The sequence below is a fragment of the Dermacentor variabilis genome, chromosome 1, assembly GCF_050947875.1.
Source record: "Dermacentor variabilis isolate Ectoservices chromosome 1, ASM5094787v1, whole genome shotgun sequence".
Taxonomy (NCBI): Eukaryota; Metazoa; Arthropoda; class Arachnida; order Ixodida; family Ixodidae; genus Dermacentor; species Dermacentor variabilis.
In genome coordinates this window covers 212558315-212578694 of record NC_134568.1, presented here as the reverse complement: position 1 = coordinate 212578694, position 20380 = coordinate 212558315, and the positions used below count along the sequence as shown (strand labels likewise).

Sequence of the window (20380 nt, the reverse complement as noted above, 5' to 3'; positions counted from 1 at the left end):
AGGCGTCTCTGGCCTCTTTAAAGCCCTTGGGCTCAGCGAAAGCAGGGAAAAAGTAAGCATGTCCGCAGTAGAGATTAGTAAGCGGCGATAGGAAGATTGGTGGAAGAAAAGAAGAGAAACGACAAACAACGGAGGCGTGCAAAAACAAAGTTCACAACAGAGGTTCAGAAAGCTTGATTATGGGTATCCATTGTGGGTTTTCTTTTCTTTCCTTCTTTCTTTTTTTCTTATTTTCTTCGTTAACATAGGTAGGACATTAGGCAATATAATAACGAGGGCTTGGTAGCGTAACCCACCAGCCCCTTCCAGAGGGGACGCTCATAGCATCCATCCATCCATCGTAGGCGTTCGCGGCAACCGGCAGCGGCGGCGCCGGCCGTGCGGGCAAAGGGAAAAAAATAACCCAGAAATCTCGCCTTCGCGCATAGTGTTTGCGGCAAGCGTTTCCCCGTAAAGATTACGGTTGCATAAGCTGCAGTTGCCGGGAAGCGGCAACTGCAGCTTATTACTGCAACTTACAACCCAACCGCCGCGGTAACCCAGTGGCTATCACTCTTAGGCAAAGTTACACCCTTTGGCTTGCCCCTTCTGCCACACAACGATAATCGTTATCTGCTAGCCCGGTACTTTCCAGTAACGAACGGCACGCGCGTTATCAGCAAAGAACAGTTTACACCCTTTGGAGTGCCCCTTCTGATAACGCGCGTGCCGTTCGTTCCTGGAATGTTGCGGGCTCGCAGCGTTAAAGAAAGGAAACGCATCAAGGCAGATAACGATTATTGTTGTGTGGCAGAAGGGGCAAGCCAAAGGGTGTAACTTTGCCTAAGAGTGTATGGCGATGCGCTGCTTAGCTCGAGGTCGCGTGTGCGATTCCTGCCGCATTCCGATGGAGACGGAATACAAAAAACGTTCGTGTACCATGCACTGGGTGCACGTCAAATAACCCCAGGTCATCATCATCATCAGCAGCAGCAGCCTGGTTACGCCCACTGCAGGGCCAAAGGCCTCTCCCATACTTCTCCAACTACCCCGGTCCTGTACTAATTGTGGCCATGTTGTTCCTGCAAACTTCTTAATCTCATCCGCCCACCTAACTTTCTGCCGCCCCCTGCTACGCTTCCCTTCCCTTGGAATCCAGTCCGTAACCCTTAATGATCATCGGTTGTCTTCCCTCCTCATTACATGTCCGGCCCATGCCCATTTCTTTTTCTTGATTTCAACTAAGATGTCATTTACCCGTGTTTGTTCCCTCACCCAATCTGCTCTTTTCTTATCCCTTAACGTTACACCCATCATTCTTCTATCCATAGCTCGTTGCGTCGTCCTCAATTTCAGCAGAACCCTTTTCGTAAGCCTCCAGGTTTCTGCCCCATACGTGAGTACTGGTAAGACACAGCTGTTATACACTTTTCTCTAGAGGGATAATGGCAACCTGCTGTTCATGATCTGAGAATGCCTTCCAAACGCGCCCCAGCCCATTCTTATTCTTCTGGTTATTTCAGTCTCATGATCCGGATCCGTGGTCACTACCTGCCCTAAGTAGATGTATTCCCTTACCACTTCCAGTGCCTCGCTACCTATAGTAAACTGCTGTTTTCTGCAGATTAATTTTCAGACCCACCCTTCTGCTTTGCCTCTCCAGGTCAGTGAGCATGCATTGCAATATCCCGGAGCGCTCCGCCTCCCCCCCCCCCCCGTTTCCCGCCACTGCGACGTGCCTGATAAACATATCGTGGTTTTGGCACATAAGATCTCATAAACTAATGAATTTAACAATTTACAACCTATTTAAAATAGACATTGCAGACACGGCCGTCCGTGCAGTCTGCGTCTTGAAAACTAAGGTCTGTTAAAAAGAAAGTTTGTGCTCATGGGCGACAGCGACAGGCTGCAGATGTTGTAGAGAAGTCGGCGACATATTTGTTGCCAACACATTTCAAATAAATAAAACGCGTCCATGCGACATCAAATAAAAGTTGAGCAGTGTTTTGCAGTCTTTATATTGACCGTATTAATGTGAATTGTGTATTTTCGACATAGTGAGAGTGACCAGGGCTGACATTTTTGTAGCAATGCCTCCTCCCGATGCTAATGCCTTTCGGCGCTTTACGCGTTCGTGAGTGGCCGCTTTCAATGCTCTGACTGGGGCGGAGCATCGTTTGACCATTTACGAACCCGAAAAGCACCGAAAAGCATTAGCATCGGGAGGAGGTATCGCTACAAAATCAGGGCCCAGAACCAGTAAAAATGCTCCAATCTGTAGCTTAAAAAAATTAATTATGGGGTTTTACGTGTCAAAACCACCGTCTGATTATGAGGCACGCCGTAGTGGGGGGGATCCGGAAATTTGGACCACCTGGGGTTCTTTAACGTGTACCTAAATTTAAGTACACGGGTGTTTTCGCCCCCCATCATCGAAATGCGGCCCGCCGTGGCCGGGATTCGATCCCGCGACCTCGTGCTTAGTAGCTCAACACCATAGCCATTAACCAACCACGACGGGTTAGTCTGTAGCTTCCATCGTCCTCATCTTACTATTTAGAGGACCTCGAACAATTGAATCTCATTTTAAAAAAACGCAGTTTTACGCAGCACAAAACACACTTGTATAATGTTTTAATTTCAACAATGTCTGACTGAATCACGAACAGAAAAAAAAACTAGCGACATAGCATAACACACGCAAAGAAAGTATACTTCCGTGTGCGTACATTGCTGACGGAGCAGAGGTCAATAAAGTGTTGAAGCTTGTCTTCATAAAATCGTTCGTAGATGAACTTCTGCAAAACAACCTGAAAAAGTAAGGCGGAATGTTCAGCTAAACACTATCGCCTAACTTGAGGAACACAAGAAATGTTTCTAGTGCACATGCAGTTGGCGTCGCGTGAGGCGCGCTATGTGCACGGGATAGATTGTGGACTGCAAGTTTTAGTTCCCGTTAAAAAAACTTTAGTAGTTAGAAATATCAGAAAGTTTAGAAAAACACTACATTAGCGGCAAGATTATATATGCAAGGATTCCATAGACACATAGAGATGCAACAGTAGAATTCTCAATGTTAAGAAGAATGTCGCGATAAACTCCAGGAATAATACCTGAAATGGATAATTCACACGCAATACGGCATCCTCGCCGATGTCGCAGTGCGCTGTTATTATTATTATTATTATTATTATTATTATTATTATTATTATTATTATTATTATTATTATTATTATTATTATTATTATTATTATTATTATTATTACACCCAAACAATAACAATCGCACTGAACGCAGCACGCGCGCAACTGTGGGGCGCTTACGTCAGCACGTAGACGAGATGAACGAAAAACGAAGCGCCTTGGTAGCGAATAACGTCATCCGGTAATTCCGACATTACACCAACGCCACAAATTATTCAACGCGAAAATGTCCTTCAAGGCAACGTGCCTTTTGCAAATTCTGTTCATGAAAGAGGACGGTTAACAGTGGACTGAGTTCAGTTGGGTATATACTATGAACTTAGCAAGAGAATAGAAGCCCCCCCCCCCCCCCCCCAAAAAAAAAATTATGAGAAGGATCATGCGCTAATGAGTGTACACACGGGTACTCTCCACTTAGCGTGGTTCTCGAACCTGCTGACTTCTGATACGGCATGGAGCGCTCCTTCGCATTAAAGTATCGCAGACGTATACCACGCAATGACCCTTAAAATAATACATGCTCAAGCGGCTGACCTGCACTATCAGAAATTCTCAGTGCATGCGCCTCAAAAACTTGCCAGTAGTATACTGCTGGCTTCTTCTACGCATATTGCTTAGAACGGTGTTAATGCGAGTAGTATGGCACATGGGCATTCTAGTGAACAGCATCAAGATGTGGCTTTGACGTTGTACTGCTAAGCCCGATCGAGTTCGCGACATCAAACCTCCGCCGCGTCGGCGGCCGCATTTCGATGGGGGTGAAATGCAATAACAACCGTGCTACCGTGCGTTCGGTGCGAGTCGTGGCGGTCAAGATTGATCTTTTGTCCCCCACTACGGCACGCCTGATAATCATATCGTGGTTTTGGCACGTAAAACCCTATAATATTTGTTTTTTAATTAAGAAGAAACATTCACAAGCATCATGCAGCGCGCTGCAATTATTTCATTGTTTAGGTCAAATTTCTGTTTTTGCGTTGGTCTGTTCAATCGTATACATCTGGTTGTTGTGATAGCACCACAGACACTTACAGGAAAGTGCATGTTTCGTTTAAAATGTTCGAGAAAAAAAACTTACCGACGGGCGCCTAGAGCTGCACTCTAAAATATTTTTGCCCTTCCCGCTGCACTGTTCTTGCTCAAGTTTCCCAGGAAGCTCGCATTTTGTGGAATCTACGCCGTTCAGTGCAACACTCTTGGCACAGTTGATTGCTTAGTTTCTAAGAAAAAAAAAAACGCATTTTCCTTCGTTTATGGAGATGCAAGCTGCTGTCGCGACGACACTAGGATAAACTTGTTTCGCCTCCTGCCGGCAGCTGCAGAAAGTAGCCGTTCAGAGATTGCGTGCCGCGTGCTAGCTGCCCGCTCCTCTGGAAAACGCGGCAGCCCTCTCCCTTTCTTTTTTTTTCTTTTTTTAAATATAGGTAGGATATTAGGCAAAATAGTAAGAGCTTTGTCGCGCAACCCACCGCCCAGTTTCAAAGGGGGCGCTCACAGCATCCATCTATCTATCCATCCATCCGCTGCCATCCCGGAGATTTACAAGAATGAGAAGAAAGAAATTAGAAGGGGAAAACTGTACCGATAAGACGAAGGAAAATGCCTCGCTATTTGATGCTCGAGCTGGTTGCCTATAAGGATAGAGACATACCAGAGCAAATATTCGCGTCTTGATGAGACAAGTTTATGCTGCAGCGAAAATCCGGAGACCAGTCAGCACATCCTAATGGAATGCGCAGGGATTCACCCAGTGAGACCCGTAGGGTAGCGTAATTACCTTCAAGAAGCGCTTGGACTTAAAGTGAACGGAAACATCAACCGGTCGGCAGTCTAGATAAGCAAGAGACGTTTAGAGTACTCGTGGAAAAAAAGCAGGGAAGGGACTGATACGACTCGATCCATTACGGGCACATGTAGCGGTACAAAGTAGATAGAGAAGTGTTGAGGAAAAGAAAAAAGATTAAAGAGATGCCCACAAAAATGCTAGAATGAAAAGCATGTATAGCATGCCTGAGTAACTCAATCGGGCTAGGTGACAATTTGTCACGGCCCCGTTTCAAAGGACATGTCAATAAATAATAATAATAATAATAATAATGATAATAATAATAATAATAATAATAATAATAAGTTCCATCGCGGCAGCAGTTTGCATTTCCATAAAAAAGGGAATATTGCATTGAAAAAAAGAACACAGGCGATCAACTGTGCCATGTCTATACTGAACGATGTAGGAACCAAAATGTCACCTTTCTGCAGTGAAAGGGTAATCGCAAAATCTTTTTTCGAACATCATAAGTGAAATATGCACGTCCCTGTATTCGTGCGTTCTACTTGGTAGCTCGAAAGAGCTACTAAATTGTCAAGAAGAGTTGAGAAATGAGCCGAGTACTAAGGAATAGCCTCGGCTTCATAAAAGCCTACCTGGAACAGAGCAATGAGCAGGTACAGGGACGCAGAAAGAGCAAAACGGCAGGCGGCGCTAAACGGGATGTCGGCGTTCTTCACAGTCCTCGAATAGTAGCTCTCGGGGCTAGCAAGAGCCACATATTCCAGTCCCAGGCCCTACACCATAGGAACGCGCAAAGAAGCATATTATCATTGGATAGAATTAAAGTGATAAGAGGCGTGTAGGTATAGCCTTTGTATGGGAACTTGTGTGCGGACAGACAAACATATTCCGACAACATGAATCAAGCCCGGGCCTCGCGCGTGAGGGCCACAATTTCCAACCTCTCGACAAAGCCGGACATGGTCTACCTAACGCACAGCTCCAATTTATTGCACGAAACACATCAAAACTGTACACTAGCGCACCCGGAGTTGACACTGATGATGAATGACTGTAGTCGTGTGGTGATGCGAGCTAAGTGGCTTTGCGGTGTCAAGATGATTAGGGCGTTCGTTTCCCCCGGGAACATTATGACACATTCCTGGAGTTTGGAAGCGATAGCGGTTTAAGCGTTCCCTCTGTACCACAGCTCTTCCGCTAATTCACATTATCCGCTGCCTTCTTTCCCCTTCTGCGAAAACGGACATGGCGACTTGCCTACCGCTATTCCTGGTGTCTGACAGCACCGAAATCCATCTATCAAGGGACAAGTAACGCGCCAGCGATTGAAATATATAACTGGCCGAGGAACAGCTTTGCGAATAAGGAGAAACATACTACTTTGTTGCTTCACCGTGCTAGCTTAACTAGTAGGCTGGTCAAGCAAGGAATTGAAACACACACACGCACACCTTGGCCTAAAAAGGTTGTTGATTGAACAAGATTTGCGAGTAGTTAGAGTTAGGCATGGATCGTACAGAAATATACAAATGGATTAATTTTACGCTAAAAGTGCACGTCTTTCAAAAGTCCGCCTTGTTTACGCTGAAATACTGGCGCTAGAAACTTGAGATATCGAATACGTCGGTGATCGTGGCACTTGCAGCCTCATCCTTCACCCCTAATACCTCCTACCACTTATTGTTTTTTACAATGTCAGGTGACCCTTTCTTCTTCTGTTTCTTTTTTTTTTTTCAGAACAAATGCTAAATGCACACAGCTGCTTGGACGACAGCCTGTGTCCGCTCGCATCAACGATTCTCGCCTTGAGGAGCAGCAGCAGCGTGAGGAGCTGCAGAGAGAGTGAAACCCTGCGATGGCACTGCAGTTCGCACCACTCGTTGGCTACGAAGTACGAGCGCCAGATGCTGACCGCCGTCGCCGATTCGCCGCCCTTGTGGTCGGCGACCACCACGCTGGAGCTGTTGCTGCTCGCGTCGCCGAGTCCAGCGGCCTGCGAATGCACCAGCATGAAATCGTTCCACAAAAGACTTTCGTATGCTTGGCAGTTGCGTTTTTTTTTTCATTTTTTTTTTCTTTTTTTCCTGCGACCAAGGAGGCGAGTAGTGCGGTATGCTCTCGAATAAGTACAAGGCGCAGGACTTCGTCCAACTGTGCGGAGGAGGAGGCGGTGGAGATAAAGGTAAGGTAGGGAGGTCAACCATATGCGTTTCCCGTTTGCTACCCTACTACTCAGGGGCAAGCGGTAAAGGGATCAAAAGAAAGAAAGAATGGAAAAGGAGGCAGGGAAGCACTGGCTTCCCATCACGCCTACAGAATGGGTCATTAAGGCTAGCCGATTTCATAAACTACAGTAATGTCCGCATTGCTTTGCAAGCCTACAACACATATGGGGTCATGGCCCAGGAATCTGTATCGAAAAATGCTCTACGATCTAGCCGAATGAACACAAATACGCGGCATGCGAAAGCGACGGTTTCTGCTGAGCCTCCCTCTCGATGGCACCCATCGTCGCCAGGCTAGAGCCAGAGCCCTTCAGAAACGTTAAGGCACACAGCTGCCAGATACCCTGTACACTGACGCCGCCACCGGCCAGCGGTCAGCGTGATGGACGTCAACTTCCACCGTGATCAGCGTCGATCCACCGTGATCGACGTCGACTGCCTGCCGCAACTTTCTTGAGTGCGAAAGAGTGCGTGTTTGACATGATGTGCAATGACGTATCTGGGACACGTGTGGGCAAAGCTATAAGAAGCTGTGTTTCTTTCAGATAAACGTTGTTGAAAATCAGCGCTTGTCTTCTCGTCTCGTGTCCCGTCTACGTTTTGCGCTGTTAACACCCGCAAGAAGTGGTGTCGGCCTCCTTCACCTATATACACAAGCATCGCCGAAGCAGAGGAAGCGGTCATCGCCCTCGCCTATGTATGCCGCCACATCATCATCACCAGCAGCAGCCAGGTTAAGCCCACTACAGGACAAAGGTCTCTCCCATAGTTCTCCAACTACCCCGGTCATGTACTAATTGTGGCCATGTTGTTCCTGCAAACTTCTTAATCTCATCCGCCCACCTAACTTTCTGCCGCCCCCTGCTACGCTTCCCTTCCCTTGGAATCCAGTCCGTAACCCTTAATGACCATCGGTTATCTTCCCTCCTCATTACATGTCCTGCCAATGCCCCCATTTCTTTTTCTTGATTTCAACTAAGATGTCATTAACTCGCGTTTGTTCCCTCACCCAATCTGCTCTTTTTTTCTCCCTTAACGTTACACCCATCATTCTTCTTTCCATAGCTCGTTGCGTCGTCCTCAATTTAAGTAGAACCGTTTTCGTAAGCCTCCAGGTTTCTGCCCCGTACGTGAGTACTGGTAAGACACAGCTGTTATACACTTTTCTCTTGAGGGATAATGGCAACCTGCTGTTCATGATCTGAGAATGCCTGCCAAACGCACCCCAGCCCATTCTTATTCTTCTGATTATTTCAGTCTCATGATCCGGATCCGCGGTCACTACCTGCCCTAAGTAGATGTATTCCCTTACCACTTCCAGTGCCTCGCTACCTATAGTAAACTGTTGTTCTCTTCCGACACTGTTAAACATTACTTTAGTTTTCTGCAGATTAATTTTCAGACCCACCCTTATGCTTTGCCTCTCCAGGACGGTGAGCATGCATTGCAATTGGTCCCCTGACTTACCAAGCAAGGCAATATCATCAGTGAATCGCAAGTTACTAAGGTATTATCCATTAACTCTTATCCCCAATTCTTCCCAATCCAGGTCTCTGAATACCTCCTGTAAACACGCTGTGAATAGCATTGGAGGAGATCGTATCTCCCTGCCTGACGCCTTTCTTTATTGGGATTTTGTTGCTTTCTTTATGGAGGACTACGGTGGCTGCGGAGCCGCTATAGATATCTTTCAGTATTTTTACATACGGCTCGTCTACACCCTTATTCCGTAACGCCTCCATGACTGCTGAGGTTTCGACTGAATCGAACGCTCTCTCGTAATCAATGAAAGCTATATATAAGGGTTGGTTATATTTCGCACATTTCTCTATCACCTGATTGATAGTGTGAATATGGTCTATTGTTGAGTAGCCTTTACGGAATCCTGCCTGGTCCTTTGGTTGACATAAGTCTAAGGTGTTCCTTATTCTATTTCCGATTACCTTAGTAAATACTTTGTAGGAACGGACAGTAAGCTGACAGTATGCCGACACGCACATGAGTAAATCACAGTCATCACGAAATCTCAATCTTTTCCCCTCGAGGTAGAAATTGTATGGACCCCTGGCCACGAAAGTCTTCGCGCAAACCAGCAAGCCCACGCTGTCGCCCGATCATACGCCACCCGGGTTCCGCACCATCAAGACGGTGACTTACAGGTGGACCGTATACCTACGCAGCGCAACACCATCCTCCAACGCTACCGTCTCTCCCGCCGCATCTATCCCCCGCGAAGACGCTGTCGCCTGGCGTCAACTTCAGACTAACCTTTTCCCACACACAACTTTTCAGCAGGTGGAGTCAACGTCTTGTGGTTGCAACACGTGCAATTCCAAACTAATTAATGATTGCGAAAATCGCCATCTCTTGTTTATCGGCATTCCCATCGAATCGTAGTGAAACGCGTGGGGCTTTGGAAACACCGTGGCGTCGCAGCGCCAACTGAGCTTATACAACGCTATTCACCCCACCCTCTATGCATATACATACCCCCACTGAGAGGCGCACGCGTCACTGTACCACGAAGTCGAAGGCCGTGTTGTCCAGTTCGGACCCGCGCGAACAGCAACAGTTGGTGTTGCGAGCCCGGCAGGCAGCACCGAAATGAAATATTCACCCCGTATTCCCCCCGCGGGTGCAGGCTACAAGACGGAAGAAACAAGCAAGCCTGTATCTTTTATTCCTTTTGCTTGAATAAATGTGTACTCCTCATCCTCCTCGATGACGCAAGTGTGCGCGCAATTCAGGTCAAGAAACAGGAAGAGACGACATGAAGTAGCTTCAAACACTGCCGAGGTATCACCCGGCTTGTGGCCTGACCTGCGAGCCATCTCCAGCCAGGGAGAGTCGTGGAGCTTCCCTGCGACCCGGGCGCGGAATTCGTGACGTAGCGTATGGTCTCTCCCAATCTAAGAAGAAAATGTCCGCGCTGCTCTGAAGAAACACGACGTGGAGCAGGTACAACGTCTGGTCAGAAAGATGAAACGACACGCTCTGTCTGTAGTTCCAATATAGTGCTGTTTTCGTGTTATAAAATATATTCGCAAGCATAAAATATGGCAACGCAGAATCCGCACTGTCGCGAAAAAAAAAAAAAGATTATGCAGGATGAAATATGGTACGCCATAACATACCTACGTCTAAACTAAATTTCCGTGCGCTAAACATCATCGAGCTGTGCCGCACGGATTGTCTTCTTCCAATATATGATACAATACGCAAACGAGAATTAAAAGCTCAAATGGAATGTTCTTAACCCTCTGCAGATAAAGGTAGGAGCTAATCAAGCTTGTCCTTTAGCTGTTTCTCCTCGCATCCCCCAACATGGTAATATGAAAATAAAGTTTATTATTATTATTATTATTATTATTATTATTATTATTATTATTATTATTATTATTATTATTATTATTATTATTATTATTATTAAAGACTAAGTGATCAACTTACCTTCATGACAAATGCAAAGATGATGTACAGTTCGATGCTGTTCTCCTGATGCGGACTCGGAAGAAGCATATGAACAACATCCTGCAGCTACAATAGACAACGCAATAAAAAAGGGCACCGTCACGCAATGAGAATCCGCAGAAATGCAAAATACCATACAACGCGAGAAAACTTGGTGGGGAACTGCCTGACAGGTAAAATGGGTTATCGCATAAATAAAAGCGGCAGTGTCATGTATGACGCCGACTTCATGGACGGTGCAATGAAAAAGTTTAACATACCAGAAATCTCACTTGATTTAATTACAGGTAAACGACGACACAAACGGGGAGTGTTTAGGTGCGAACGCTGAACTAAGGAAAAATGCCTGCTATAGAAGCACACAAGATAAAGTTCTCGCATGAAGATTTAAGAAGTTTACAGATGAGCGAACAAGGGAAGCCTCAGCACCCGCCGCGGTGACTTAGCGGCTGCTAAGTGTTGCGCTGCTAAGCACGAGGTCACGGGATCAAATCTCGGCCGCATTTCAATGAAAGCGAAATGTAAAAAAAAAAACAAGAAAAAAGCCCGTATTTCATGCATTGGGGGCACATTAAGTATCCCCTGGTGGTCAGAATTAATCCGGACTACCCCACTATGGCGTCCCTCATAATCAAATCGTGGTTTGTGCACGCAGAACCCCAGAATTCAAGGGAAGCCTCAGCGCGGAGCCAGCATTCCGACGAGGTCCCCGAGAGTTGTATAACAAGGGAAGAAGTCCCTTTGTGGAAACGTTGGCTCCAGCGTAGGGCCGCTATTATTCGCCCCTCGTTGATTGCTATAAAAGGAACAGCAGACAACTTGATTGATGTACAGTTCGTTGATGCTTCCTGAATCAGATGCAACGCCCATGTGGATAGCGTCGAGGTGCCGCGGAGGGGCAAGTGCCGTAAAATCGACTATGGGAGTAGCCCTAGTAAGCTGTCAGCAAGGACTGTTTGGCGAGACCGAGAGTTCGATTTCCAGCGATCGAGTGATATGAAAGTTCAGCAAGCCGCACGTTTTTCCTGTGGCTTCACCCATGCAAACCACGGAGCTCAGAGTCTATATCGATTTATCAGCACACTGCAACTCGTTATCAGAGCTGCCTACATGATAGGGTTCGGCTACAAATGCTGAGTAATATTGCCTTTAATGACCCACGGACGCATTAGTGCAGTAAGTTCTTGCTCAAATTTCATCGAGCGCAAACCTCGAAGAAAATAATACAGCTCTGTGTTTAAAAAAAAACTGCTTACCTTATACATCAAAAGCCAGTTAAGGCATGTACAAAGAACCACCACAAGGAAAACACTGGACAGACTGGAACAAGTGTATATGATGAGCTTGACGAGTGTCTGCAGATAAAGAAAACAAGCATAAACAATACGACAGTCTTTCGTAAATTCCCTTTCCTTAACGACGTCGCTCTTTATATTTCGTGGAGCATTTGACCTTCAAGTAGCAGTCTTCCGTTCTAACACAACACTCCCTCTTTTCAGACGTTGCTCACAAAATTCCGAGCATGTTAGTACAGCCACAGTCTAGCTACAACACCGGCGCAAAACAGCTGGTTCAATTAATGTTCACTGTAAGGCTGTCAACGTGCCTCTGTGGGTTTCATAGCTATTCACAGTACACGCGTACGCTGCGTGTGCAGGCATTGCGGCAAGCAATAATTGCAGCAGTAAGACATCACTCTGAATCATGTGTAACTCCGAGCGAAAGCCCTGACAAATATTCGAAAGTTCTGCAACCAATGTGCCTAGATTAAAGCACTACAGCATTGTGAGCATACTATATTGGCCGAACTAGTACACCATAGACGTCATGTTCACACAGTACGCACCACAATGTTAATGGAGACCTTCCCTGATCTTCGGGTCCAGCTCCAGGTCTGAATGCAGGCCCACAGAATTGCAAAGGCACTCAGGACACCTAATGCAATCTGCAAAGGTCACCGAAGTGCTGACATGAACAAATTGCCCTTGAACCTATATTCTTTCGGTGTGCCGTGATTAGAAAGTGCGACTCTTGACTTTCTCACAAAGTGCTTCAAAAAACAAATCAGCGATGTAAAGCTCAGATACTTAAAGCAAAATCGAACAGCCTACAACTCAAATGTAAAAAAATATTCCGCGACAGTACACAGAAGTCTACTAGTGCATAGGAAACAAATCGATATATGCCGACTTTGCTTTAAAGCAGGGTGTCGCAACTAAAAAAATACCGGTTAGATTGGGGTTCGGGTTTAGAGCGCTCCGCTTTCGTTCCGGTTCAGAGAAATAGAAACATATAACGGTTCGCGAACCGGTTTAGCACAGTAAACGTTACCCTGCCTTATATGGCGAAATGCTGCAGAATGGTATACCGACTTGTCCGCATGGCGCATGCGTAGGCTTTGTCAGGAAGTGGAAGAATTTAGCTTTCTCACACATGGGAGAAAAAAATCGAAGTCTTTCAAAATATCAATGAAGTTTAATGTTGTACAACTGCAGGAGCCATACGGTCGTCTTATGCATTGCCGTCGCAATGGTGTGCGGCACGCGGTGCGGTGCCTCAACGCGTCCTCCCTCCTTCCCACGTTTCCTCTTATCGTCGTCCGTACTGAGCACACGAGCAAAATAATAGAAATTGATAGGGTTGTTCGAATACAAAAATTTTCTAAGCAAATCGCGAACATGCGTATTTGAGAAAAATCAAAGTTCAATATCGAATAGAAAATCGAGGATTTCCAATTTCTGAAAAGTGAAATGAAAAATTTCGCGGAGCCTGTTCAGCAACAAATTTACATTATTTGATACATGTACACCGTGATACAGTATGGTTCACGATGGCATTGAAAGTAATATATAAAAAAATTCACCGATGATTACGATAGTCCCTAATGCGAAATTTGAGCGCAGCTCTATACGTGTTTTCATTTCGCGATATATTGAGGCAAAGAATTCGAGAGAGATATGTAGCATAGTCGGCAATCGTCGAAAACCTGATCTGCGGGTCAACGCGTCGGCTTTTATGCATGACTCGTCGAAGGTTCCAGTGTAATCACTGGTGCCGCGTGTCTTCCAGAGAGTACTACACAATTCGCGTCGCGCACACAATCAGATTACAAAACAATCGCAAACCATGAGAATTGAAACAAGTGCGACGAGAGCTGACGCGAGCAGACGATAGTACGAAAGGAGCGCTTCGGCGGAGACTAGATACGAGTGCGGATCGAGCAGTCGGGCGGGTCCGCATGACACCAGTTTCCCGCGCGCACGTCACTGAAGGGGCTGTTCTCATTGGTCTCCGCAATTCGCGGCTCGCATCTTTCATCTCCCGCTCCGCGTTCGCTCTTTCATTTTTCGCTGTGCTCGTTCGCTCAGTTACGCCGCCGACGCCGACGCTTGCCCCAAAAACGGGCGCCTTAGTCAAACTGGCGCCATTAGTCGATTATGCATTTCACTTCTTTCGCAAGTAATATCCGCCTCTTTGAGTAGACCAGCTCATGGACTAGAATTGCTCTATCTGCCACAGGCAATTAAAAAATGAAAGTGTTCGCTGAAACACCTAGTATATAGAAACAAAGCGCTGCCATGAGCGGAGGTATGTGGGCGGGGGCTGCTGTGAATCGCGCCCACGCGTCACCCACGCGCTGCCTCTCGAAATCTCCAGATTAGCGAGGCAGTTGCGCCACACTTCGCTCCGTTTCTAATGTGCCGCAGGAGAGAGATAATCCGCGCCACCCAATATATCGCGAAACGAAAACACCTATAGAGCTACGCTCATATTTCGCATTAGGGAGTATCGAAATCGTCGGTGAATTTTTTTAACTGCCTTTTCACTAAAGCATATGCTTTAGCTATGTCTTCAGTACCAGCGAAAAACTACAGGTTGCGCGCGTGCTGTGTTAGTCAAGATTAAAATGTAGTTTTTGTAAATTATTTTAAGCTAATGTTCATTTCATCTTAAGACCGAAATAACAGATGTGTGTTGGCACTAAGAACACATGTATGTGGTACTTGGTTGAAAATCGGGGTGAAACAATTGCTCTGAATTCATGCAAAACCCTCAAGTTTTACAGGTGTAATGCCTGCCGTTATAGAATGAGTGATAAAAATAAAGATGGGTGTCTTCGTAATGGATTGTGACGCGATGTTGTGGCGAATGTTCTCCCTTGCACTGTTGTTTGCTCTGTGTATGTGATGTGATGTGAGCTGGCGCAGTGGACGACTTGGCGCAACAAGCTTCGAACGGCAAATGTTGACTTTTTTTCCACCGAAAAGTTGGCCCTGTCAAATGTAGAAGGCGCTGCCAAGCCTCCACAAGCCACTAAGTGTAGTAACGACAGAAATACAGAAAGAGAAACAACATGCTCGTTGCAAATGAAAAAAGAAAGCTAAAAGCTGGTAGAACAGGGAGATACGAGAAGCGATCGCCGAACGACTGAAAGCATCCCGAGAGCACAAGCAGGCAAAAAAAGCGCAGTTACCGCAAGATAAAGTAGCCATAAAATGGGAAATATACCGAGAGAAAAAAATATATGGTTCCAATACTTGTTCAAGCAAAAGATAGAGATGAAAGTGAACGTTGGTTGTCAGAAATACGTGGGAAAAAGAAAGCCGCACCTAGAATATCTTGGAACAACATAAACTTTATTGGGCAGGAAGTCTGGAACAATACAACATATCCCAGACGAAGATGGAAACAAACTGCAAGGGGACGCGGCATTAAATTACCTCTGAGATATAACAGCCTAATCTTTCCAAGGCAATGACGAGGTTGTGCTTGAGCAAAAAAAAGAGCATGAAAGAGAACCAGATGGAAAAGGAGCTGGTGCTGACAAATTTCAACTGGAAAAAAGCCGAAGAGGAAATTCCTAAGCGCTCAGCCACAGGGCTAGCGATGTTCCCGTCAGGCTGATTAATGAATTAGGTCCAAAAAGTAAGGAAGCTGTGTTGAAAGCAGTAGAAAAAGTTTAAAAGATAGACGAATACCGCACAGTTGACGACAAAGTTGAATAAATTTAATGTATGAAGGTAAGGGGAAGAAAGATGGAACTAACTCATACAGACCGTTGACATCGGTAATTACACTGCACTGTAAACGAAAATAAACCCACCTGGGAGTTTTTAACAGGTCATGTGCCCTAAAACCTCCCCTCCTCAAATATGTACTCAGATGTATGGGAGCAAAACAGCGCCATTCCCTCGTTTCACTCCGCTGGCTAGCTGCGGGAGTATTAGGGCGACATGACGCGATTTTACTCCGCTTAAAAATCTTGTTCTCCCGTGAAACTCCGACAGGGAGTTTTAAAAAACTCCCCTACCGCCGAAAGAGGTTGGTCCCGTGGTGCTTCCCATGAGGCTGTGCGCCTCGCCAGCTACCGGGCGCATTCGGCGGAGTCGGCAGTGATCATGGCTGACGGTTTGTTTACATTTGTGAAGTGTCGTTCCGTGACAGCGTTTCGTCAATTTGTTTCCCGTATATCCTTCCAGAAAGTTTCTAGGCATGCCTGAAGCTCGCTGTTTCTCAGCTTCAAGTACGTTAGCTCTGATCACTTAGCTGACAACGATGAATGCAAGAGCAACGTTTTCAAGTGCGGAAAAAGGCTTAGGTATACCTCGAAGCTGCTCACTGGCTCGTGATGTCGGCTCAGGTTCTGACTGTGTTTTCCTGCTGCGTGACCCTGGCTTGTGTTCTTCACTACGTGAAATACGACTTTTATGTCCTTTTGGGTACATGCTGACAACGTCCGGTGTAATGTTTGAAAGGACCGCGTAGCAATGGCAACAGCAGCCACTGTTCGAGCGACGACGTCCGTGCTAGTCGCACCTGAATGGCGTACCCCAAGTTCGTTGCGGTGCTGTGTTTCCAGTGAGAAAGATCGGAGTGCAAGCAACTGTTTTTATGTATCTGCGAACGGATATTCTCACCCGAAGAAAAACGGTAGGACATAAGTATGCGAACTGTAAATAAAGCTTCTTATTGAGCGATGTGCATCGAATTGTTATCGCGCATATAGGTTTTGGTCACGTCGTCGCTTCCGATATTGCATTAACATTACGCTCTTTCCGAGACACTGATTTAGACGCATGCCTGCTGGCTCCGAGTTTAAGGATTCACTCGACAGATCAGCGATGTAGCTCCTTTTCACAACCGAGAGATATTGCTTGGACGCGGAGCAAGTAGTGCGGTGTATAAAATGTATGACTGCGCATTTTTCGGTGTTACGTCGGCTGCTGCGGGTCATGCTCACACGTAATAATTTGTTGCTACCACTATATCGCAAAAAATTTAATTTTGCTGTGAAGCAGACGCACTTACATTTTTCTTGCTTACTGTAACTAACGCACTACTTTTTGGTCGCGAACGCCGGCAGTGTGCGAAGTCGCTCCAGCACTCATAGAATGGCATGCTAATTGTGAAAATTTACGCCATTAACTTTTTCTCTCACTATTCTGAATTAACAGTTTTATGTTGATTAAGGTATTCTGTTAAAATCAGAGAGGCACATCTCGTATGAACGAGCATGTGAGTCGTAATTCTGAAAACAGCACAGCTGCTCCCTAGGCGGTTTCGAGGCACACAGTATCGTGACTATATATACTGGCCCCGTTGCTTCTTGAGTATCGCGTGTACTCGGGATGTATTTCAAATTTCTGCATTGGGCGTTTCTGAAATGTTTATGTATGTCATGATATATGTGCTTTCATTGACTTGTTTCGTCGAATTTGACGCAGTCTCGTGTGCATATTTCGAAATTTGACCAGCAGCCTCTGTAAGTAAAGATGTTCGCGCAAACTCACGCGATGCCTCTTTTTATACTCCCGTTGCACCTCGAAAAAACTCCGTCCATTGCAAAGCAAAAAAGAAAGAAAAGATAGAAAAAATAACTCCCATAATACCACGAAAAAATTCCGCTCGCACGGAGTAAAAATTCTACTCCGATCATACGGAGCATAATAAACTCCGAACCGGGGGGTCGCTAGAGGACAAGCGTTATACTCCCACCTCGGAGTTATTTTCGTTATCCGTTCACAGAATATCCGTTTACAGATGCATAAAAACTGTTGCTTGCACTCCGGTCTTTCTCACTGGCAACAGCACCGCAACGAACTTGGGGTACGCCACCCATGTGCGACCACGGACGTAGTCGCTCGAACAGTGGCTGCTGTTGCCATTGCTACGCGGTCCTTTCAAACATACACCAGACGTTGTCAGCATGTACCCAAAAGGACATAAAAGTCGTATTTCACGTACTGAAGAACACAAGCCAGGGTCACGCAGCACGAAAACAGTCAGAACCTGAGCCGACATCACGAGCCAGTGAGCAGCTTCGAGGTATACCTAAGCCTTTTTCCGCACTAGAAAACGTTGCTCTTGCATTCGTCGTTGTCGACAAAGTAATCAGAGCTAACGTACTTGAAGCTGAGATACAGTGAGCTTCAGGCATGCCTATAACACTTTCTGGAAGGAAATACGGGAAACAAATTGACGAAACGCTGTCACGGAACGACACTTCACAGATGTAAACAAACCGTCAGCCATGAGCACTGCCGACTCCGCCGAACGCGCCCGGTCGCTGCCAAGGCGTACAGCCTCATGAGAAGCGCCACGTGACCAACCTGCTTCGGCGGAGGGGTTTTTTAAAACTCCCTGTCGGAGTATCACGGGAGAACAAGACTTTTAAGCGGAGTAAAATCGCGTCATGTCGCCCTAATACTCCCGCAGCTAGCCAGCGGAGTGAAACGAGGGAATGGCACTGTTTTGCTCCCATACATCGGAGTAAATATTTGAGGAGGGGAGGTTTTAGGGCACATCACCTGTTAAAAACTCCCAGGTGGGTTTATTTTCGTTTACAGTGTACATCGGTAATATACAGGTTAGCAATGCAGGCAATTAAATTAAAGCTGCAAGCATGGGCAGAGAATAATGGCATTTTGGGAGAACTTCAGAATGGCTGCAGAATATGTAGGCGTCTGGATGATAACTTGTTTCTCCTTACTCAGTGTACTGAAATATCCAAAGTAGAAAGGAGACCGTTATATGTGGCCTTTTTAGACATGATACGAGCGTATGAAAACGTAGACCGCAACGTTTTGTGGGATATTCTAGAAGGGCAAGGCTTGGGCGACGATTGTACACAGCTCTTGAGGGAGATTTACCTAGAAAATGCCGTTTGCGATGAATGGGAAGGGTTGGAGAGCGACGAGAAAGTTGATATCAACAAGGGACTGAGGCAGGGGTGCCCTTTATCCCCACTGCTCTTTATGATGTACATGGTGAGGATGGAAAGGGCGTTAGAGGAAAGTAATATCGGGTTTAATCTCTCATACAAACAAGCAGTACAGTAGTAGAGCAGCAGCTTCCAGGTTTGTTTTATGCGAACGACATTGTGCTGCTAGCTAACAAGCAAAGCGATCTGCAACGTCTGGCTAATGTCTGTGGACAGGAAGGCGAGCATTTAGGTCTGAAATTTAGCGTTAAAATATCAGGTGTTATGGTATTCAATGAAAACAGTGAACAGACAGTGTCAATTCAGGGCCACGAAATACCTCGGGTAAGACAATATAATTACCTTGGTATATGGATAAACGAAGGCAGCAGATATATGGAAACACAGGAAAAAACAATGAGCAAAAGGGAAGAGAAATGCGAACCATAGTGATACACAGAGAGCTATGGCGATACAATAGGCACGAGGTGCTCCGAGGTGTGTGGAAAGGTGTAATGGTTCCAGGACTTACTTATGGAAATGCGGTTGTTTGCTTTAAATCAGGGGTACAATCAGGACTCGATGGGAACCAAAGGGCAGTGGGTCGCCTCGCATTGGGTGCTCAAGGGGAGACTACAAATGAGTCTGTGCAGGGTGATATGGGCTGGGCAAGCTTTGACGTGAGAGAAGCTCACATTAAAATTGATTACGAAGAGCGACCGAGGAATACGGAAGAAAGTAAATGGGCTGGGAGAGTGTTGAAGTTTTTGTACAGTAAAAACAATGATTCATAGTGGAGGAAAGAAATTAGGAAGATTACCAGCGAGTATGTGACCTGTATGGGCTGGGCAAGCTTTGACGTGAGAGAAGCTCACATTAAAATTGATTACGAAGAGCGACCGAGGAATATGGAATAAAGTAAATGGGCTGGGAGAGTGTTGAAGTATTTGTACAGGAAAAACATTGATTCATAGTGGAGGAAAAGAATTAGGAAGATTACCAGCAAGTATGCGACCTGTATGGAGAGCAACATGGCAACAAAGAACGTCAAGCGGAAAGTCAGTGAGGATGAGATAATCTAATGGGTGGCCGCAATGGAAAAGAAACCTATTATGAGTAGCTACTTAAGAGCAAAAAACGAAATCAGGAGAGAAACATTTTATGATAATTCAAAGGGAGGCTCATTACTTTTCGGAGCGAGATCAAGATGCCTTAGAACAAGCACCTATAAAGCAAGATATAAGGAGGAAGACGCATGTGCTTGCTGCGGTAAAGCTAGGGAAACAATGGAGCATGTTTTATTATAATGTGAAGATATCTGCCCAGCGGCTGATTTAGGCATCTATGGCCTTCTTGGAGCACTTGGGTTCAACGAGAGCAGGGGGAAAGTAAACATGTCCGCAGTAGAGATTAATAAGCGGCGATTGGAAGATTGGTGGAACTAGGGAAACGACAAACAACGGAGGCGCAAAAAGGAAGTTCACAATAGGGGTTCAGAAAGTTTGGT

General features: G+C 45.9%; 2 protein-coding genes across 4 annotated transcripts in view; one reads left to right on the top strand and one right to left on the bottom strand.

Moving 5' to 3' along the window:
- Nucleotides 1-6834, top strand: part of LOC142592616 (luciferin 4-monooxygenase-like) — an 83471-nt gene extending 76637 nt beyond the window's left edge. The window contains exon 12 of one of the 3 annotated variants that reach the window (XM_075704166.1): nt 6715-6834. The gene's annotated coding sequence lies outside the window, so the exon portion shown is untranslated. The remainder of the gene's footprint in view (nt 1-6714) is intronic. The other 2 variants (XM_075704159.1, XM_075704172.1) reach the window with 2 other exon arrangements.
- Nucleotides 1-20380, bottom strand: part of LOC142592634 (meckelin) — a 72740-nt gene that overhangs the window by 24168 nt on the left and 28192 nt on the right. The window contains exons 17-23 of the mRNA XM_075704185.1: nt 12520-12618; nt 11930-12028; nt 10653-10739; nt 10023-10169; nt 6782-6970; nt 5610-5750; nt 2712-2792 (exon numbers count right to left, since the gene is read on the bottom strand). Of these exons, the coding sequence (XP_075560300.1) occupies nt 2712-2792; nt 5610-5750; nt 6782-6970; nt 10023-10169; nt 10653-10739; nt 11930-12028; nt 12520-12618 (843 nt within the window). The remainder of the gene's footprint in view (nt 1-2711; nt 2793-5609; nt 5751-6781; nt 6971-10022; nt 10170-10652; nt 10740-11929; nt 12029-12519; nt 12619-20380) is intronic.